This window comes from Pelmatolapia mariae, linkage group LG14 (genome assembly GCF_036321145.2).
Source record: "Pelmatolapia mariae isolate MD_Pm_ZW linkage group LG14, Pm_UMD_F_2, whole genome shotgun sequence".
Classification (NCBI taxonomy): Eukaryota; Metazoa; Chordata; class Actinopteri; order Cichliformes; family Cichlidae; genus Pelmatolapia; species Pelmatolapia mariae.
The window spans coordinates 532,754-555,081 of NC_086239.1; the positions used below are offsets into that span (position 1 = coordinate 532,754).

Sequence of the window (22,328 nt, forward strand, 5' to 3'; positions counted from 1 at the left end):
ACGTAACCCTAACCTGTGAAAGTCCAAACCTCACTTCCTCTCCAGCCTGCCGCTGACCTAAAAACGTAAAAGTCACCACTAGGGACCAAAATGATGATTCAGTTTGAACTGTAACAGCCTCGTTTGGACAAATCTGCAGCTGAAGAAGTCATGCAGACCGCAGCATTGGGAGTTATGTGATATAAGCTAAACCTGGATTTATATATTTTTAGGGGCATAATGTGGTTAGTGAAAAATGATCAACACTCTTAAAATATTGAGTTTATGTCGAAACAGAATAAGTCAGTCCTCACACACAGAAGCAGGCAGCAGGTACAGGCTGCACCCATATTTAGTAAAATAACCCAAAGGACACTAGACTCGTGTTTCTGTCATACATGCATGAATCAGCTCATCACTGCAGCATGCTGCTCCAACACATCCATTCAGTATATTAAAGGATGTAACACAAGGACTGCTTAGTGCTTTGGTGAAAATGACCTTTTTTTCTTGCTGATTGTGAAACTTCAGGGGCCATGAGGCCGAGCGTGGTCTTCCTCCTGGAGCAGACTCCTGGAAGCTCCTGATATCATGAAGTGAAATTGTTTGGAGGCTTTTAATGTGCCTCTGCTGAGCGTTTAAAGCAGCACAAAGCACTTCAAAGGTGCTGCTTTCATTATTAAACAGCCAAAAGAGAAATAATTAGCAGAAGTTGGACTCGAAGCCAGTGCGGAGAACAGTCGAAGCACTTCAAAGCTCGGTCGGTCCCTGATATCCACAGCTAGGAGTGTATCTAACAGCTGAAGACCATCAGTCATGGGAGTGAACATGGCCTATTTCAGGATGAAGTTCTACTTCATGTGCACAATTAGCCCCCTTTGCTTTTCTTAGAACTACCCAGCAGGGCTCCTCCCACTCCAGGAAGTCCTTGCATGTTATGATCTCTAACTCCACCTCTCACAAGACCTGAGAGGCTGGGGGTTCTGAAGTGGAGGGTAGGCTTCGCTCTTCGTCGGTCCCAAAGTAGCTCGACCAGGAGGCGCGCAGAGAGCAGCTATGGACCGCTATCACATGCTGAGCGGCAGCAGCAGGACCTTCCCTCTGCTGGGAGCTCAGAGCAGGGAGCAGGCCATGGTGTACCTGCTGGCTCTGGCTAGAGAGAAGCCGGTCTTTCTCAACAGCATGGCAGCTCTCATGAAGGTAACTGCTGCTACTGATGTTCACGCTTCCTGTCGGAGGGATAGTAGTAGCACTGTTCAGAGGCTGCATGTGATGTTGTGTGGTTACAGCTCGGTGCTCTCAGGACCTCAGACTATTTGTGTGGAGTTTGGGAAATGTGATTTTAATTCCCGTTATGGAACGATCCCATAAACCTGGACTGTGTGGAAATGTGGGGTGTGTGCAGGCAGAGCCCTGCTGTGTGCTGCAGGTGCTCTCAGTGCACACGACTGTGGTATGGGATGCATGTTAGTGCTGGGATAAATCAGCACTAAGCTACATTTCAGACGCCGTCTGTGTATTAGTCTCAGTGCTGTTACCAACACTAGAATCTCTTACAGAGTAAACAGGAAGTTTCTAACAGATGTTTGGTTAACAACAAACAAGTGAGCTGTTCCATATTTATAGGACAGAGTGATAAAGTGCTGAGGGAGCTGAGCTTGGTGCCGGTCGATGCTGTGCGTCTGGCTCCGCCCATGTGGACCCCTCAGGTGTTATAGATGGATGATGCCACAGACTGGTTAACAAGACAGTTTCATTTATCTGAACGTGTGTGAGCGACCTCGTACCATCACTCAACTCTAAATGCATGCAGTAAAGCAGAGAAAAGGTTTCACTGTGCACGAAACCTGGAGCTGAAATCAGGGTGTTGCAGCTCGTAACCTTGGTTAGCAGCCTACATGTGCCAGTTGGTGATAAATGACAGATGAGATGCTGGTGTTAGACTCACGCCAAGCCTCATTATTATTAGAACCAAAACATGTATGCCTGTGCTATCATACACAAACTACAGCAGCATCTCCAGCTGCCTCCTCGGGCCCCTTACTCTGAATCCTACCTGAGAGAACCCACAGGTGTCTTCCTGTAACGTGGAAGGTGCAGCAGAGCTCTGTGCTGCTGTGTCTCCACGGTGCAGCTGTTTACTTTGGCTCCTACGTTAACTAAATCTCCTCCAGCCACACTGTTTGACTGCTGCACCCAGCAGCTTCTCGGGCGGATGTTGATATTTAATCACGTCATTTCTTATGCGTAGCAAATTGTTTAAGTTGACAGAGCTGATGTAATGGGCTGCACATGTTGCACACTCGCCGTTATCTCCATCCTGTAACAATCATAAGCCTGCTTTATGGTCTCCCAGCAGTGTTTAGAGAATGTGACTCCCATCTCGCCTTTGACGTTCTCCTCTCTATGCTGCAAGTGTTTGACGTGATAACTTGAACCTGGTCCTCACTTTAAGAAGTGCCCTCAGGCCTTGGACGCCACTCAAAGAGGAGGCGTCGGCGGTTTAAATGCCAGCCACCCCCTCTACGAGCAACAGTCCTGTAGTTTGATTGGATGATGGGTGCCAGTGACTCCACACTGAGGACCACCAGCTTTATTAAACAGCTCTTCCTGTTTGTGCGTTCAGCCAGGACAGAGAAAGGAGCATAAAAAGAAATTGTAAGGAGCGTCTGTTTGTTCCTCCTGTGGGAGCTGAAAACCACGAGGCTGTGATGATGAATGGGGTTTGTTCTGTAGGCCGTTAAGGAGAAGGCGAGTGCGACTCCTCTCCCACCCGCCTGCAGATATATGTAGAGAATAAGGCTTTGTTGAACTTTCCCAGTTTACCCTGCAGAGCCTGTGCATGTGAGGCTTGTGTTTACGCCTGTGACGTAGGTTGAGCGTGGCCGTACGCTTTAAAAGTAACCGCTCTGATCAAAGGTACCAAGGCAGGGGAAGGCCCTCGGGGCGCTCGGGGGAGGAGGAGGGAGGAACATTAAAGGCTATGAGGATAAAACAGGAGACGGCGACTCTCCTGGGAGAGAGGGAGACGTGAGGAAGCCATGCCGACTGCTGGGAGGATGAGAATGGTACAGAGTAACAGTGAGGCGTCCATGGCTCCGTGCAGCACATGTGGGAACAGCGTTGTTACTGCTCAGAGCAACACTGTTACAGTAGTTTAATTACTGAGGGAGGAGCTGGAGCCACATGGTAAACTAACACAGAGCTCTCACACAAACATGCTTCAGTGTAAACGCGTGGTGCCTCGCCAGAAGACATGAACTGTTTCCTGTTTGTTTCCTGTTTGTTTCCTCCTTCCTCTCACTGTTGCCTCAGATTACAGGACATCAGGCCACCCACAGCACAGCTTCAGTGTTTCTGCCAGTGGGTTCTAACCCAGCTGACTGCTATGTTTGTTTCAGATCATCAAGCATATTTTAAGACAAAGATACCTGAGTAAATGATTCTTCACCAACATGCCTCGTTCACCTGTTCATACAAGCTGTGCTTAAGTGCTCTCTGCTGTCTTGCCCAAGGATATTTGGCACGTAGACCGGAATCAAACCACCAACCTCCCGATGACCTGTAGATGACCTGCTCTACCCCCTGAGCTACAGCCACGCCCACGTGCAGTTTTTAAATGGTGATTTCATTTATATGGGGAAAAAGGTTCCCCACACCTGCCTCTGTGGAGACGTCTCCTGTTAGTCCAGGACATGATCCACTGTAAAGTCACACAGTGGGTTTAATGATTTGGTTTCTAAATGGAACAAATGAAATATGAGTGTTATTAGTGCTTGTGTCAGATTTGGAAACTGTTTGTTCAAAACTAGGCCAGCTGTTTCCTCCTGGTACCTGCTGACTTCAGCTTTACTGTAGCACTACACAGTGATCTCAGGGACGTGTGAGGTTCTTGTCTAAGAAATTTAGAGCGATAGTTAATCTGCAGTAATCCTGTAGACAACACGTTCCCTGAAAAACATTAGTTTTTGGTCGTTTTGCTTGAAACAGCCACATTACAAGGATAAACCAGCTTTAATCCAGCTAATCCAGCCAGTAGGTGAGACCGAGAGGAATGTGTGCCCTGGTGTCCGGGGGTGGGTGCAGGCTGGAGACGTCCTTCACAGCCCCCGTGGTCGGAGTCTGGATGACTTGACCCAGCACCAACGCTCCATGAAAACTCTCACGTGTGGGATTTAGACTGCATGCACACTGCAGCTTTGGCAAACTTAAGCAGATTATCAAAGCTGCAGTTTATGAATCAAAGTCGTGAATTTGCTGTAAAATGCAGCAGTGAGACTCACATCTGTCATCATGAAAGGAAAGTTTGCCTCCTCCCGCAGATGCTGGTTGATTTTACTCCAGTATGTGACCAGTACAAGGACTGAGCTGTGTCTGTGATGGTCACATTGTTGGTGGTTTCAGACTTGTGACTTTGTTTTGTGTGTCCTGGTGACACAGCAGGGCACACAGGCAGGTTTAAGCATTCACTAAAATAGAAACGCTTAGATGTATAAAAAATCTATTTGAGGCTCGGCTTCATGGACTACGATCCTTCACCTGAGTCACAGGATGAAGGTCGACACGTGAAATAACTTCACTGAGGTTCCCTGTGAGCCTCCACAGCCAGCATACACAGGACAGACGCTATGAAACACAAACGTCTGAGAACACGTGGACCTGTGAGACTAACAGTCTGCTGTAAGTGTAGTCAGGTGTGCAACAGCAGAACTGTGACACGTACAGGTGAGGACCTGAGATAACACAGACTGATTCAGGAAAATCATCACAAAGCTGACATGTAATATCAGGAGCTTTACCCACGTGTACTCTTTAGTGTAGTACAGCACGTTACTGGAACAGGTCAGTGCAATGGCTTCATTTACTTTGAGAAGTCACGATCTGATTATAAATACCAAGCAGGTGACCTCTAATGACAGGAGCCAGACCCGGCTACAAATACATGTGTTTAGCAGTACTCTGTACTACAGCTAGCCTTTGTAGCTAGGCTCATACCGTTCCCTTTATGTAGCGAGTGGGTTTTATTTCCTCTGAGTGATGGATGTTTGTTTATAATGGTCTCCGTGAACGTTGCTGTGGAGGTCTGCCATCATCTCCAGCCCTGTCAGCGTGGAGGGGAACGCGTGTTGTTACGGCGTGTCGGAGACTCTCTAAGTCTGCTGTTGGCACTTGGTGTTTGTCTGATTTTGCTTATGTGTCCATCATGAGAGCAAGTAAACCCAGATTTTCTTCTTCTTTTCCCAACATTAGATTTTTAAAACCAGTTTCAGATTAATAGTGGGAGAAGTTCTTTTATGGGCGCGTTCATTAAACTTGGGACATCTTTCTTTGCCAGGTCCAAATTAAAGGCTCTACATGTTGTAAATGTGCCGCTGTCTCCGGCTGGGACATGAGGGTTGGACATGTAGGGCTCTAATTAACACACTGACCTGCTGTACCACCTCCATCCTTCTCAGCCAGCTCAGACACGCCTCAGAGCTGCTAAAGATGTCTGCAGACCGACTTGGACACAAGTGGGGGATTTCTGTGAAGCAAACCCAGAAAAATGGGATTCACAGAAATCTGTCCACAGCTGATTGAGAGCATCTCTTAGGCCCAGTTTGAAGCTGATTTATGTGGAAAACTGTGTGATGCTGCTCCTCATCCAGGTTGGCTTGCAGTCAGATCAGACGATTTCTTGACTAAATCGAGACAGCTTATGAACCCCGAACAATCTAACCTTTGTGTAGATTCAAGCAGATGTTGAGTGGGAGGACTGGTGTAGGTTTTGGTTTGAAGTTTTCTGGTGAATGTACAACACTGCTCCACAGCCCAGAGGGGTCTCGTACTCCCACTCACTCAGTTACAAGCTAAGCTGGTCCCAGATTCCAGGTTAACACTAACGGGGGGGCTGCAGCTCCTAATCATGCAGATGCTCATACTGCAGTATGAGGGGGAAAGACGCACCAAAGCTCATTACTGTGGCTGAAAACAGCTCGGCTTGCCAAGTGTTTCAGATCGGTTCTGAATGAGATCACAAGAACACAAAGTGTGTCACTGAGTTGGTTTCTGATAAAAGATTGGTTGGAGACTTTGAAACACTGGTTGGTGTTTTGTTGCCGGCTGCCGCCCTCGGAGACACCACGTCTGCAGCAGAGGGCTTCCACAGCAGTAGATATTTGGGTGGGTGACCTGACCCCACACAGTGACAGCTGACTGCCACAGAGAGGCTGCCGCGTTGTTTCAAGCAGTGCTAGCTGTTCACTGTAAGGCCGGGGAGCTCAAAAATAAAGTGGACTGCATTATGTATTGTGTTCATTTTAACATGTTACCACCCAGCCTGTGTTCACATCAAAGATTTGTGCAGCGGATGCAGCCACAGCAATGCCACCCACTGTGCACTTTCTCTTGTGACCTTTAGCATTGCGGTTGTTCCTTTCTAATTTAGACACGACCATCTTTGAATGACAGGGTGGAGTGCTAACTTGTTAGCTAAGGTGGATCCATGGACCATGTTTGTGCACCACATAGACTCATGGAACACATGAAGTACTATAAAAAGAATTGACAGTTACCACCACAGCGAGGCCTGCTCGGGTTATCTTAAAAACGTCCTAAAATCCACAAAACACAAGTGAGATGGCTAATGAGTGTAAGGCTACAACGCTAACTGGCACCAGTTTGTTCCAGGTTCCATGTACTGGTAGGTGAACCAGTCAGACCACAGGGCCAGTCTGGTGAGTTAGTCGGGCGACTCGCAGATGATGACAATAGTTTTGTAGAATTTTCCAAGTTGTAGGACAAATTTCTTAACGGCTACCAACTGAAGGATGGTTTGTCTCTGCTTCACGTCTGTGAGTTAATGATTCAATCTAAATATATTTATATAGGATCAAATCACAACAGCAGTCAGCTCAAGGTGCTTTATGTTGTACCATAGAGATTCTACAGTAACAGGATCTGCAGAGAAAAGCCCAACAATCATATGACCCCCTATGAGCAGCACTTTGGCGACAGTGCTGCTTAACAGGAAGAAACCTCCGACAGAACCAGGCTCAGGGAGGGGCGGGGCCATCTGCTGCGATTGGTTGGGGTGAGAGAAGGAAGACAGGATAAAGACATGCTGTGGAAGAGAGACAGAGATTGGTTAATAATAATAAAGTAATAACACAGAGCTGTACGTGAACACAGTGAAAAAGGGTGAGTGAAGAAGAAGCAGTGCATCATGGGAGGCCCCAGCAGCTTAGCCTGTTGTAAAGAGGTTGAGAAGGTCAAAGTTGGCAATAGTTCATCTCAGTTGATTATAAAGACAATCAGCTGATTAATCAGTTATAAGAATAATATCAGTTGCACCTTTGCAGTCAGGGACCGAGCAGCTGTTCAGAGTCTGGCTGCCGTGTGCATAAACACATCAGTGTGTCTGTCGTCACAGGTAAGCTGTTTGAGTCTGTTACCAGTCTGCTCTGTTTTCAGTCACTCCTGCCTGTGCAGCCCTGATCTCATGTCCTCCTTTCCTTGTGTGCTCGCCACAGGAGAGACAGCGACTAGAGACCATCTTAAACCTCTGTGCTGAGTACAACAAAGGAGAGGGCACCGGCCTGGATCCGCTGTGCTCGGGGAGGTCGGGATTCCCGGGATGTCTGGAGAACGCGCCGGGACGGACGGCGTCTTCAAACACGCTCCGCCTAGCACAGAGACAGAGGGAGAGCGATGAGGAGAACCTGAAGGAGGAGTGTAGTAGCACAGAGAGCACTCATCAGGAGGTGAGGACGTCTCCTGCTCCCAGCGCAGCGTCCACACTGCACAATGGAGACAGACAGGTCAGAGGGAACGCTGGTTTCACATGCTGTCTTTGCATGCAGCTGCAAATGGTGCGCTTGGCTCTGCTGCATCAGGGTTTCATCTCCACATAGACTCCACTTAGCTTCTCTTTGTAATGTGAAGCAGTTTATCAGCTTTTGCATTGCTCGTGTTTCTGTTTGGTGACGAGAATCCTGCACTGGATGCTGCACGAGGCTCATCTCTTCTGTTTGTGCCTTCAGTTAGTTGTCTTCCTTTGTTCTCCATCTTTTATCAGATTTCCTAATGATTACATATATTTGAATGAACGTGGACAGCCTTCTGTGGCAGGATTGAATGCTTTGGGATTGATGCTTTATGTTTTCACCCCTCTGTTTCTCTCTGAAGCACGAGGACTCCTCCAGCGCAGGCAGTGGTGGTCGTGTGGAGCTTGGCTACCTGGAGGAAGAGCGGGTCCGTGTTCTGGCTCGGATCGACGAGCTCAAAACCCGGCTCACAGAACTGGAGCAGCAACTCCAAGAGTCCAAACAAGAGGTAGAGCAGTGGATGATGCTGATGGGAATCGGTGGCATCCAGCGTCTTTTCATAACGTTTGTTCTAAAAAAGAGCAGCATCGTTATGATGATGCTTGTCTCAAAGCCTGCTGGTCCCACTGTGTGTCACTGTGTTGTCCTTCCAGGCTGAGATGGAGCGCGCCTTACTGCAGGGCGAGAGGCAGGCGGAGCTCGACCAGATAGAGACCGAAACAGATATCATCGCTCAGCTGCAGCACAAGCTGGACGAGCTGGAGAGCGCCATCCAGAGAGAGAAAGACAAGGTACATGATGCCGTAATCAGGAGGGCGGGGCTTCAGGGTTTTATTTCAGTTCAAGGTCACAGAGGTTAAACACACACAGATACACTCACTGCCTGTGCTTTCAGTCTTCCCTCACTGGGTCATCACTGTCGGTGTTTCTGAGCATCCTTGATTACTGATAGACGTCGTAGAGGATCCATGCTGTGAGGGCCTTAATAAAAGACTTGGTTTGCCTCATTCAGTGTCTCCTGTTGCATGTTTCTGCCTTAGGGTTTGTCTTTGTGCTCTCCACAGTCTCACTCAGCTGACTAACTGCCATCGTTAACCCTTAATCCTCCCTCTGCTTCCTCTGCACTCACAGTGTGCGCGCCTCTTTCTTCCCCCTCTGATGAAGGAGGCCTGTCTGTAGGTTTTGGTTCTGTAGTTCTCAGTTCTGCTCTGGGCCTTTAATAAGAAGTTTCACCAGCAGAGGAGTGAATGTTCGAGCATGTTCTCGATCCTGTAGGTGGCATCTTTGTGCTCGCACATACAGCATTTCACTACAAAGGCAGGAAGTGGAAAGAAGATACATTTAGTAACTTTCTCGTAGCTAGTTGTAAACTCTGTGTGTAGAGTCCTCGTGGACCTTTTTCCATGTGGAATCCACTGTTGCTTCAGCACGGCCAATAACAGCAAGGTTAGTATTTATTGGAAGGGCACCCAGGAGGCCTCAGGTGGGAATGTTCTCTGCTCAATCACTGCCAAATACTTTTTGTGGAAACGTCTGTGCAGCTTATTGATGTTTGAAGTATTAAAGTATTTCATATTAGGTGCTGTACCTGCTACTTCCTGTGGACTGCCTTAAAGTCTGTGACTGTGTCTGTTGCTAACACCTTACAGCGTTTGATTGGCATGGCGTGGATTTTGAGCAGTGTGTTTCTGTCTTTCTCTCCTATCGTCCATCCATCCTGTGTGTGGGTGTGTGTCGTGTCTTTCTAGGAGAGGGCTAATGTTGAGGCCGAGCGCCGGGTTCTGCAGAGCCTCCAGGAGGGCTACGCTGAGCTGAAGAACCAGCTTCATAATTGTCCCGAGTCCCTGCGGGAACAGTTGCAGGAACAGCTCAAAAGGGTGGGTCGTCAGTTGATCAGAAGCACCCAGACCATCCTTCCCAGCGCCCGACTGTAGTCCATCCCACCCACAACCTTCGCTACTATAGCACCAAATAGTTAGTTTTTATTTTTAAAGTGGAGTTTATGGGTCTGACTCAAAGAGGCATCCTGAGAGATACAGATTGTTGACATATGTTAAAATAAAGTAGAGCGTCTGTCTAATTCCTCACGCTGAGGGCAAATCTCAGTAAACACTCTGGGCGCGCACATCATTTGGTCATTTTGAATCACCAGGGAAAAAGATCATATTTCTGCTGGTATCTGTGCTGTAACACCACTCAGCTGCAGATGACGTGTCACAGGAAAATGCTTTATTGATACATTTTATTAAAAACACCAGCCAAGAAAAGCATTTTCCACCCAATGTTTCCTTTTCTCTGTTTTATAATAAAAACCAAACGATCACAAACCCTAACCAACACAGTCCGAGTGGTGATAATTAAGTATTAATGATAAAGTCTAACCAAGCTAAATATTTGCGAATGTAGGTTCGCTAAATGTGGACCGCGGGCACCCACACGCCCACACAGCCGTGGACGCCCAGTCTGTATAACGGACACCAAAGATTTTGCAGACTTCTAGTTGCAGCAGTTGTACAGAGAGGTTGTTTTTAGGTTTACAGTAGCTTCCGTGGAAGTGTGGCACACTTGGTTTCTGGACTTTGTGAAGCCTCAGTATTAAAGTTTTGGCGTGCTTTGTCCTTCCTACACGCTACAGAAGAAGCTCCTAGGGAAACATTTAGCTCAAATGCAGGTCATGTGATACAACCTCCACTCCACTGCATGTGTGAATCTGATCTGCATCTCTTCTGTCATTCGTCATGGCTCACATAATGCTGCTCACTAATCAATTAACCTAGGCCCTGACCAGATTCATGCTCCTGCTCTTCCCCTCCTTATGGGAATGTCGCTGCGTCATTTAGGATCAGGGAGCATCCATCAGGAATGTCTCATGAGCTGCAGGTGGCACTGTGCCAGGATAAGTTCTTTATGCTTAGTGAGAACAGCAGGTTTGAATGTTTGACGTCCACAATGTTCATGTTGAAAACCAACATGGGTTTAAAAGTGTGTGTGAGACCAAAAACCAGTCATCTCTGCTGTTAGGTAGCACTTTAGTGAGCATGGCTTTAAAAATACTACATTAATGTCTGAGTTTGTTTGTGAGATCATGATTGGTGTTGTGTGATTAGGATGGAGAGGCACTGGAAGCAGGAACTAAAAAGTTTGAGGACCTGGAGTTTCAGCATCTGGAGAGAGAGAGCAGCCTGGAGGAAGAGCGAGAAACCATCAGCCAGCAGCTGCTCCAGGAGAGAGCCGAGTACCAGCACAGTGTGGCCAAGAGGAAGGTGAGGACACACCATCCGCTGTCCTCTGTGAATGTGTCACACCTGATGCTGTGGGACCGATCACAGTCCGATTGTGTGAATCATTTCTTAAAAATGTATGATTGGCATAAAGGAAGAAAACCATCTTTGTACCACTTGTTCCCAGAGAGGCTGACGTAAGAAAAATGCCTGTTTGCACTAGAGTGGTGGCACGCGTCATGTCACCTACGGGCAGGTGCACCATATGTTAGCACAACCGTATGGGCTCAAAATGTGGTCATAAATATTTTGTACTTGTAAATCAGTTTTGTACTTGTAAATCAGGATTTGTATGTGTAAAAAGAATTTGTGTGTGGACTTAGCCAAAAAAACACCTGCAAGTTACATGTACGAATTTTGACCCTATTTTTCTTCCTTTCATCTGATTGGTCAATGTCATGTCAATCACAAATGTAACAATCCAATCAGAGAACAGATGGGTTTGGCTGTCGGAGGGGCACTTTTTTGAACTGCAGGTCCTTGAAGGGTAATACAGTTTGAAGCTGGAGGATCTCTACATAAATATCCGATAGCAGCTAGGTCCCCTAACTTTCAGCAGCTGTTGAAAGGATAAAGTTGTGGTATGTCAGTGGTTAGAAATACCCTCATTACTTTAGGATTAGTTTAACACAAAGTCAGGGCTGACCCGGGACCATTGCTGTGAGTCACAGTGCGCAGCATAAAAGTCCTTTCACATCGGACGCAGGATGTGCTGCTAATGCTAACTGCTAACTAAAAGCTAAGGATCCAGAATTTGTTGCGCTGGCTGCTGGGCTCTGTGGGTTTTTGCAGCAGCTCTACCTGCACTAGATGCACCTGCTACTTGTCGTTTCTATCTCTGACTTTATGTCCTCTACAAGAGTTTCGGTTTTTTTGCTAGTTCTTCAAATGTTCAATAAAAACATGTATGCTAATTCATAATGAAGAAAGCTTTGTAATGAAGACTGTCATTTCCAAAACACTGCCCGCCCCCCGCGGTCCGCAGCGCTGTTGAAAAGGCTGTGGAAGTCCCTGTATTAAGCACATAGACCTGTGACACAAAAATCACCAAACTCAGACGACCACAGACTGTTTTCCTTCGTGGTGATGAAGGAAAACGCTGGGTTGGCATGTAAAAGGGCATTTATTCCCTTCAAAGACCTGCAGTTCAAAAAAAGCGCCCCTCCGACAGCCAAACCCATCTGTTCTCTGATTGGATTGTTACATTTGTGATTGACATGACATTGACCAATCAGATGAAAGGAAGAAAAATAGGGTGAAAATTCATACGTGTAACTTGCAGGGGTTTTTTGGCTAAGTCCACACACAAATCTTTTTTACACATACAAATCTTTTTTACACATACAAATCCTGATTTACAAGTACAAAATATTTATGACCACATTTTGAGCCCATACAACTGCAGCACCGACTTTTGTGTCGTCTTGTGTAGGAGAAGGTGTCGGCTCTGGAGAACCAGGCCAACCAGCTCGGCCTGCAGGCAGCTCAGGAGTGTGAGCGGCTGGCTAAAGACCGAACGCTCACACTGCAGATGCTCCAGAAGGTACGCACGAACCATGTCACACATCGAAATAACCTCTGACCCAAAGTGTTGTTTTGGCTCCTAATGACGTGGTTTGATTGTCCAGGAGAAGGAGAGGCTGTCGGCCCTTGAGAGGAGGTACCACTTTCTGACTGGAGGAAAGAGCTTCCCCAAGTCTTCCACTGCCATGAGGGAGGTGAGACGCTTTGAGTTTATGCATTCAGTTTCACTCTGTGTTCATGAAAACACAAGGCTCACAGCTGATTTCCCTCCATATTTACCTCACAGTGATGTGCTGCTGTGCACACGTGCTGTTAAGCTTAAATCTAACTTACAGAAGACTGAACCATTTCTATGGTTTGAAGCTTTAATTCATTAGAATGGATTGTGCAGTCCAGTCAGTTAGTTTTTACATGCTAACAGCACAGTACAGGTTATAATACGAGGCCAACATAAGGACAACATAAACTTCAGACAGTTGATAGAGAGTCGCTAGTCACTATTCTGCTCAGCAAGAATGTGTCCATGTTAGCAGGGCAGCTAATGTTAGCCAGAAGAAACAGTTTGATCACCCACGTCAGCCTCGTATCCGCCCGTATGTTGACGTGAAGAAATATAAAGCAGTTTGTCCCTTGAAATGACTTTTTTTGTTAAAATAAGTTCTTTAAAAATCCCAAAATGATTTAATATGAAGGCGACATGAGCAGAGAGCACAAACATGCTGAGGCTGTGTTAGCTCAGTGACAGACTCACAAACTCATGTCTGCAGTTTGATTTTGTTAACCATGAACACAATGAGAGCAGCAGTGCTGCCACGTGTGTGCACAGACAGGACCAGTGTGTTTGTTTGCTCAATGAAAGGCTTCAGTTAGAAACTGTCTTGTTATACAATATTTGAAAAAACAAACAAACATTAATACCACTGCCTCCTTATAGAGGAGGCTTTGCAGTGTGGAGAGCCTGATGGTCACTAAACCCTTTAAACCTGTAACAGAGGGAAAGCTGCTGCTGCTGCTGTTGGTTTTTGTTTCTTCTTCTTTTAACGAAGCCCAGAAAATTTTCTGTAGAGATTAAAAACTCTTACCTCTGGACTGTCGAAACAGGAAGCGCTCCATATCAGCGAGGCCCACCTGTTGTTGGAGGACTTCCGCTCCTCCCAGCGCTCCCTCTGTCGAGCCTCTCCTTCCTACTTACACCCCTCCCCTCCCTGTCAGTTGTACCCCAGCAGCCCTACAGAGGTAACTGAACTGACCCCCCCGCATGATGCCCTGCTGCTGTCTCGTGCTTCCTGCCCTTTGCTGTGTCGTGGTGACCCTGTGGCTCCAGCTGTAGTGTGCTGCTGTCCGGCCAGTTTGAACCTTTTTATTTTAGCACTGCATCACCTGTGCCAGCGTGTGCCTGGTTTATTTATGTGGCGCCGATTCACGGCAGCAGCTGCACTGTTTCTGTTGTGGCGTGTTTCTGTGTCATCACGCACTGTGCACCTTTTAATGTGACGTGAACGAGCCTGGTTTGCACAGGTGTCACAAAAACCATGAAGGATTTGTGTACTGGCTCTGCGCCCGTGTGTCCGTGTGTGTGATTGTCCACGTGCTGTGTCTGAGCGGCACCGCGTGGCGCTGTCCTCGCTGCTTCTCATCCTGTCTGTTGTCGGCTGCGGCTCAGGAATACGCGAAGCTGTCGGACGTGTGTAAGATGTACGGCGGCGGCCACCGTGAAAAGCCCGGCTCGCACGGCCGCTCGTAGATGCTGTGCTGGCTGGCGCCTGTGAGGTACCATCACTTCCTGTCTTGACTCCAAGTTTATGCTCTCCTGTCTGTCGCTCACTCCCAGTTCCATGTCACGTTGCTCCCTCTGCTGGTTGGTCAAAGTGTTGCTGCTGCTCTGTTACAGTAAGGATGCTGCTGCAGCAGCGCTGGGATGTTTAGCTTCGCACTGAGACATGCATGTTTGGATTGGTGATTAAGTGTCAGTAAGGCTTCGTTTTTGATGTAATCCTCACAGACTGAATGTAAGCTGTGCTGTTACAGGCTGATGGTTTCATGATGTCACCAGTGACACGTGTTGGACAGAAGCAACTTATAAGTCCACCCCAAAAATCTGAAGCAGTATTTATTAATGTGCAGTTTTCTGTAACTGCAAATCAAAGATGGCTACAGAATAAAACTTCAGATTTTTAACGAGGGAAGGATCGTTTAATTTGTAAATAATATGGAACATAAATTCTTTATTATGTAACCAAAGGTAACAATTTATATGAAAATGTGATAAATTCCATTTTAAATATATGATTCCAAATGACAACCACGGTGCTTTATAATGTAAGGGCGAGACCTGACGTAGAATCCAGACTTACATCTGAAACTGTGAAGCAGAAACACATCGGCGCTAACCTGGATAAACGTGGGTGGATGTGTGCATCAGCCTCTCTCTGTCCGACTGTAGCACCTGGTTCTGTGCTGGAGCTGCTGAGCCGGGCTTTAACCCCGCCCACGTGTTGTATGTTTCCACGAATGCTGTAGTCGTCAGTTTATGATGTGAAAACACAGACTGTGGAATCAGAACTGCTCCTCTTGCTTCTGCTGCATCTCCTTCCTGTTGCTCTCGCCCTGCTGACCGTTTCTTCTCTCCTCCTCTGTCTCCTCTTCTTTTCCTGTGTGTGTGAAGGATTATGTGACAGTGGGCCAGTTAAATCAGATGTATGGGATGCCAAAGGTGGAGTCGTCCCCTACCTCCCCACTCCGCCAGCCCCTGCAGCCCGGAGCAGTAGACCCCACCTTCTCCTGCCTCCCCTCTCCTCATGCCTCCTTCCCCCCTCTCTCATTAGAGGTGTGTGCTGTCTTTCCCTCTCCTCCTCCTCCTGTGGGTTTGTGGCATGTGACCCCAAAGTAATGCCTGCTTTATTACTTAAGAAATAATAATAGAAATATAAAGTCGTGTCTAAGTACAAGCTTTGTCCTGATGTTAAGTGAAAACAAGTCTCACAGGGTTTCATTAACAAAAAATCACACATCTTTAGTCGTGTAGTGAAACGGGATCATCATGTTGTCTTTCTGTACCACACACACCGCCACGGTGCAGAAATGAAACCTGAAAACAACAAATTGAGCTCGGCTCTGCAGCGTACTGTGATCAGCCTCGAACATGGGTAACTTCCTGCCCGTGTTTCCTGTCCGCAGCTCCTCGTCATATTCTTTTAAAGCGGAGATGGTGTCTGTGTACCCGAGCCTGAGCCTCTCTGTCTGTTGCACTGCAGGTTTGCCTGAAGTCACAGGCTTCATTAAAAGCTGCAGTGGAACAGCTCACTATGTTCATGTAAGCTATCATATTTATAGCATGTGTGATTCATTTTTCGGAGTAATGAGCTGATCCATCTGCTCACTCCCACCTGGAGATGAGGTCGTAAAACAGGAGCAGCAGTGCGACGTAAGCGTCGTGTGTCGGTGCTGCGTACCCTCGGCAGTAATGGAGCTGCGAGTCCGTTCAGGATGATGGTGTCCAGTGACAGCTGAGTTAGTGAATGGTTGCAATCGTTGCAACAGGAGCATGGACCTGAACACAGAAAACAGGTTTTTCATCTGGAGGCTAAAAGAACAACGTGCCGCGGTGACTGCAGTCTGTTTTTATTTGAACAGCTTTTCAGCGTGTAGGATGCAAACTTTTCTGTCCTGTTTCTACGTCTTTGATGGCTTTCTAACTTTTCCCTTCGTCCCTCCTGTTCTCTCTCTCTGCTGCTTCAGTCTGAAGGCTGCAGGCCTCACCTGTCCAAGCTAGACTTAGAGCAGTGGTACCAGGAGCTGATGGCTGGCTCCAGCCACCTCTGCCCTCCCTCTTTGCCAGCCAGATGTTTGTCGGGCCGCAGGCCTGTGCTGCAGGTACAAGCTTTTTCCTTCCTCCTCGCGCTGCTGCACTCACTGCTGTGCTGTTTCTGTCTGCTGTAACACAACTGCAGTGTGCGTCCCCTGATACTAACAACTGCCTTCAACAAGTAGAAAGATATAGCTACGTAAGCTAAAATGATTCTGAAATATAAACGAAATGATGAATCAGTAAAAAGAGTTTAAACACAAGCATTAAATATGTAAAGTATAAGCATCAAAAACCTCATTAAAGTGAAGACGGCACAGGAAAGATCAGGAAGTGCAGAAAACAATAAACAGGCTCCTCTCCTGGTGACCTCCTCCTCCTCCTGCTCCTCCTGCTCCTCTTCCTCTTCTTTCTCCTCTTCCTCCTCCTCCTCGGGTGCCTGCTGGTCAGGATATTTAAGGTGGACATTTAAGGTGGAAAGAACTTGGTTAGTGCTGGTTAGCGGGCACTGAACTTTCAAAATAAGAGTGAGGCATCTTTTTTCAGTAGTTTTGTCTTTCAATGTTCAGTTCTGTTTCCTTCTTTTAGTTCCCAGAGTGCACTGGGCTGATGCTGATAACAACAGCAAAGTTATTCACAATAAATGAATGAATAGTGTCACCAAAGATAGTCGAACTGCTGTTAAAAACCTGCTTTAGTAGTTCTGTGGTGTAGTGGTTAACACGTTCACCGCACAGGTGAGAGGAGGCACTCAGGTTATTGTGGATCCATCCAACAACAAGACTGCCATCTAGATCCTGCTTTAACTGTCCTTGAGAAGTTCAGGATCTGGACTGGAGTCCACTTCCACTTGAGCTTAATGCTGTGGACAGAGTTCAGACAGACTCATGTTTCTGTACAGGTCCTCAGTTGGATCGGACAGACCTGTATCTTCTTCTCTCTTAAAGATAATGAAAGCAGGCTGGACACACCTACAGTACAACAGAGTGTTTAAAATCAGGCATCTGCTCACACAAGGAGGAAAGGAAAACCTCTTTGATTATTAATAATTCTTCATTCACATAAGATGAAAACGTTGCAGCGACAGCTCCTCCAGCCTCCCAGAAACGGCTCAGAAACAGAGTTCAGCTGCTCGTTAGTCAGAGACGAGCTGCGTCACAAATAAACACAAGAGTCCACGCTCTGAACGCCACTGTTTGAAGAATCTGCAGATTTGTGCTCGTTGTGTTTCCTTTGGTGTGAAACGTTTTGGACTGAAGTTGTTTGCTGGTGGCAAACGGCCAGAGAAAACTTCAATCACACTCGAGTGAAGCCTGAATGCTTTCAAGCCATTACTGTGAACATTAAGTCTGCACAGATCGTCTGACACGAGAGCAGCTTTAACTCAATGAGCCGATCAGAGAGACGCTGAGTGGAAGCACGAGGCTGCCATTGTAGGGGTGTGTGTGTGTCTGTGTGTGTGTGTGTGTGGCTGTGTGTGTGTGTGTGTGGCTGTGTGTCTGTGTGTGTCTGTGTCTGTGTGTGTGGCTGTGTGTCTGTGTGTGTGTGTGTCTGTGTGTGTGGCTGTGTGTCTGTGTGTGTGTGTGTGTGTGTGTGTGTGTGTGTGTGTGTGTGTGTGTGTCTCTGTGTGTGTGTGTGTGTCTCTGTGGCTGTGTGTGTGGCTGTGTGTCTGTGTGTGTGTGTGTCTGTGTGTGTGGCTGTGTGTCTGTGTCTGTGTGTGTCTCTGTGTGTGTGTGTGTGTGTGTGTGTGTGTGTGTGTGTGTGTGTCTCTGTGTGTGTGTGTGTGTGTGTGTGTGTGTGTGTGTCTGTGTGTCTGTGTGTGTCTCTGTGTGTGTGTGTGTGTGTGTGTGTGTGTGTGTGTCTCTGTGTGTGTGTGTGGCTCTGTGTGTGTGTGTGTGTGTGGCTCTGTGTGTGTGTGTGTGTGTGTGTGTGTGTGTGTGTCTCTGTGTGTGTGTGTGTGTGTCTCTGTGTGTGTGTGTGTGTCTCTGTGTGTGTGTGTGTGTGTCTGTGCGTGTGTGTGTGTGTCTGTGCGTGTGTGTGTGTGCGTGTGTGTCTGTGTGCGTGTGTGTGTCTGTGTGTGTGTGTGTGCGTGTGTGTCTGTGTGCGTGTGTGTGTCTGTGTGTGTGTGTGTGTGTCTCTGTGTGCGTGTGTCTGTGCGTGTGTGTGTCTCTGTGTGTGTGTGTGTGTGTGTGTGTCTGTGCGTGTGTCTGAACTGACGACTCTGCAGGATCATGCCGCTCACTCTGAAACACTCACACTCTACATGCAGCTCATTCAGTTCCAGCTTTGCTCTATAAAAAACCATATATATATATATATATACATACATATACATATATCTGTCTTTAACATCCTGCACGTGCTCCTCGTTCAGGTGTTCCGCTCCAAGCTGGACGGCGATCCCGGCTTTTCCTTCCACCAGCCTAAGTCCGGCTCTGCTTCGCCCCTGCAGCATGGAGCAGCAACGCTAGGACGCAACACAGGCTCCAAGGTACGCTGTTGGTGTCTAACTGCCAGCCTTTACTGGAGCCTAAATCTTCATGAACCACAATCACAGCCGTCTTTGTTTGACCCAGCAGAGCCCCCTGCTGGCGGTCGGCAGCACCGGAAGTCTCCCCAGGAACCTGGCTGCAACGCTGCAGGACATCGAGACCAAGAGGCAGCTGGCTCTGCAGCAGAAAGGTAACTGGCCGACCTCACAGTGTCAGTAACTGCTCACTGCTAACACATCGCACGTGTTGGTTACTCATTAATAGCCATAAATGACATCCGCTCTGAAGCACACGGATTCATAGTTACAGTGGCTTGCAAAAGTATTCGGCCCCCTTGAACTTTTCCACATTTTGTCACATTACAGCCACAAACATGAATCAATATTATTGGAATTCCACGTGAAAGACCAACACAAAGTGGTGTACACGTGAGGAGTGGAACGAAAATCATACATGATTCCAAACATTTTTTACAAATAAATAACTGCAAAGTGGGGTGTGCGTAATTATTCAGCCCCCTTTGGTCTGAGTGCAGTCAGTTGCCCATAGACATTGCCTGATGAGTGCTAATGACTAAATAGAGTGCACCTGTGTGTAATCTAATGTCAGTACAAATACAGCTGCTCTGTGACGGCCTCAGAGGTTGTCTAAGAGAATATTGGGAGCAACAACACCATGAAGTCCAAAGAACACACCAGACAGGTCAGGGATAAAGTTATTGAGAAATTTAAAGCAGGCTTAGGCTACAAAAAGATTTCCCAAGCCTTGAACATCCCACGGAGCACTGTTCAAGCCATCATTCAGAAATGGAAGGAGTATGGCACAACTGTAAACCTACCAAGACAAGGCCGTCCACCTAAACTCACAGGCCGAACAAGGAGAGCGCTGATCAGAAATGCAGCCAAGAGGCCCATGGTGACTCTGGACGAGCTGCAGAGATCTACAGCTCAGGTGGGGGAATCTGTCCATAGGACAACTATTAGTCGTGCACTGCACAAAGTTGGCCTTTATGGAAGAGTGGCAAGAAGAAAGCCATTGTTAACAGAAAACCATAAGAAGTCCCGTTTGCAGTTTGCCACAAGCCATGTGGGGGACACAGCAAACATGTGGAAGAAGGTGCTCTGGTCAGATGAGACCAAAAACGCTATGTGTGGCAGAAAACTAACACTGCACATCACTCTGAACACACCATCCCCACTGTCAAATATGGTGGTGGCAGCATCATGCTCTGGGGGTGCTTCTCTTCAGCAGGGACAGGGAAGCTGGTCAGAGTTGATGGGAAGATGGATGGAGCCAAATACAGGGCAATCTTGGAAGAAAACCTCTTGGAGTCTGCAAAAGACTTGAGACTGGGGCGGAGGTTCACCTTCCAGCAGCACAACGACCCTAAACATAAAGCCAGGGCAACAATGGAATGGTTTAAAACAAAACATATCCATGTGTTAGAATGGCCCAGTCAAAGTCCAGATCTAAATCCAATCCAGAATCTGTGGCAAGATCTGAAAACTGCTGTTCACAAACGCTGTCCATCTAATCTGACTGAGCTGGAGCTGTTTTGCAAAGAAGAATGGGCAAGGATTTCAGTCTGTAGATGTGCAAAGCTGGTAGAGACAGACCCTAAAAGACTGGCAGCTGGAATTGCAGCAAAAGGTGGTTCTACAAAGTATTGACTCAGGGGGCTGAATAATTACGCACACCCCACTTTGCAGTTATTTATTTGTAAAAAATGTTTGGAATCATGTCTGATTTTCGTTCCACTTCTCACGTGTACACCACTTTGTATTGGTCTTTCACGTGGAATTCCAATAAAACTGATTCATGTTTGTGGCTGTAATGTGACAAAATGTGGGAAAGTTCAAGGGGGCCGAATACTTTTGCAAGCCACTGTATGTGCATGCGTCTTATTGTCCAGGTCACTGGTTCCCAGTGTTGGAGTCTGGACCTCCTGTATGTTTGCAGATTAAATCTGAGACACAGAGAAGCAGTTTGTATATGTTGTTCTATACTGTGTGCGTTAGAGTGTGGTTTCATTAAGGAGGCAGCAGCAGCTGGGGTGTACTGTACAGCTGTGATTTTGCTCCTCGGTCGTGGACAAACTCCAGGTCAAAGCATCAGTCAGTCCAAAGCTGAAGGTTCCTGTGATCCTGGAGGGATGCGAGCTTTGCTGTGTTGTGTTACATGCTGACTCGTTAGTTTTGTATTTGTCTTATATTTTCCAAGTGTGCTCTCACCGCATAACAGTATTATTAAAAAACGTTATATTGATAAATGGGTCACAGATGCAGACGTACGCTCTGAATCGATCCGTCAGAACCTGGTAACCATAGTAATGATAACATTAATAATATTAACACTGATGATAATAATATGAAAATAAGCTCATATCAAAAGTAAGCTGTCGCTGTGCTGCGCTGTGCTGGTGAACAGCAGACAGCCTGGTGTGTAACAGGCGTCTGTGCTGCTTCCTCAGGTTCTCGCTAACTTGCTGTTTGTAAGCTAGCTTTTCTTCACTCAGCTGTGTGTGTGTGTGTGTGTGTGGCATCAGTGCTCCTAATGCGTCAGTGCCGTGTGACTAAATGGATCAGAGCAAAGCAGTCTGGTGCTTTTAGCTCGGCTGGCTGCCACCCACGGCTGCTGGGCTGCAAAGCGGAGCTGGTCACATTTGTCAGCTTTTCTCACGTCTGCCTATCTTGTGTCTGTGACTGCTGCACCACAGAGCCCCAGACCTCCAGACAGAGCGCCGTAGAGGGAAGCTCAGCAGGTAGATGGAGCAGCGCGTCCAGGAGTCGCACACTTCTCCCGCTTTCTGTGTTTGGCTGCGCAGAAGCCGTCTGCGTTTGCTCAGCTGCTCTCTGTAAATCACAGGCAGGGTCTGAAATCAGCTGTTTGTCACAAAGGTACTGCTGTCTGCGTCTGCCGATGGGGACGCAAAGATGGAGCTTTAGACTTGGGCCGCGTAAACGAAGCAGCCTGGCTGCGTCCAAAGAAGAGAATTGGAGGCTAATCTCAAATGAGATGCACTCTGACAGCTAGCTGCTGTTGATTTATCCATCAAAGGTAACATTTAACAGGACTCGACACGTGGCTGCGGTTCATTTCAGACCCTGTCTCCAGCCAACCCTCCCCTCTCTCTTCATCCTCTCTGGTGTGTCATTAACGCCTCTTTCTTTTCATCTTTTTCTTTGTCTGTAACATTGAATCCTCTTTCTTCTTCCATCAATCTTCCATGAACCTTCCTGCTGCTGGAGAATAAATTTTGCATGTTCAGTGTTCAGCGAGCTCCTGTTTTGGAGCCAGATGTGTTACGAGCTGCGCAGCGGCTTCATTCCAAATGTAGGATGTTGGACGGACACTTTTGCTTCAACTTTGTGGGTTTTTGTAGTTTTCCTCAAGCTTGTTATTACTGAGAGAGCACATACTTGTATGTGTGGTGCATGAATCT

The 22,328-nt window shown here is 47.2% G+C and overlaps 1 protein-coding gene across 12 annotated transcripts in view; it reads left to right on the forward strand.

Annotated features, from left to right (window-relative positions):
• phldb1b (pleckstrin homology-like domain, family B, member 1b) overlaps positions 1-22,328 on the forward strand; it is a 108,309-nt gene that overhangs the window by 75,364 nt on the left and 10,617 nt on the right. For 4 of the 12 annotated variants that reach the window (XM_063492443.1, XM_063492435.1, XM_063492441.1 and 1 more), the window contains 12 exons: positions 7,491-7,778; positions 8,146-8,292; positions 8,438-8,575; positions 9,533-9,661; positions 10,892-11,047; positions 12,498-12,608; positions 12,694-12,783; positions 13,691-13,825; positions 15,255-15,416; positions 16,328-16,462; positions 18,769-18,885; positions 18,974-19,076. In XM_063492443.1, coding sequence (XP_063348513.1) covers positions 7,491-7,778; positions 8,146-8,292; positions 8,438-8,575; positions 9,533-9,661; positions 10,892-11,047; positions 12,498-12,608; positions 12,694-12,783; positions 13,691-13,825; positions 15,255-15,416; positions 16,328-16,462; positions 18,769-18,885; positions 18,974-19,076 — 1,711 coding nt within the window. The remainder of the gene's footprint in view (positions 1-7,490; positions 7,779-8,145; positions 8,293-8,437; positions 8,576-9,532; positions 9,662-10,891; positions 11,048-12,497; positions 12,609-12,693; positions 12,784-13,690; positions 13,826-15,254; positions 15,417-16,327; positions 16,463-18,768; positions 18,886-18,973; positions 19,077-22,328) is intronic. The other 8 variants (XM_063492445.1, XM_063492438.1, XM_063492436.1 and 5 more) reach the window with 7 other exon arrangements.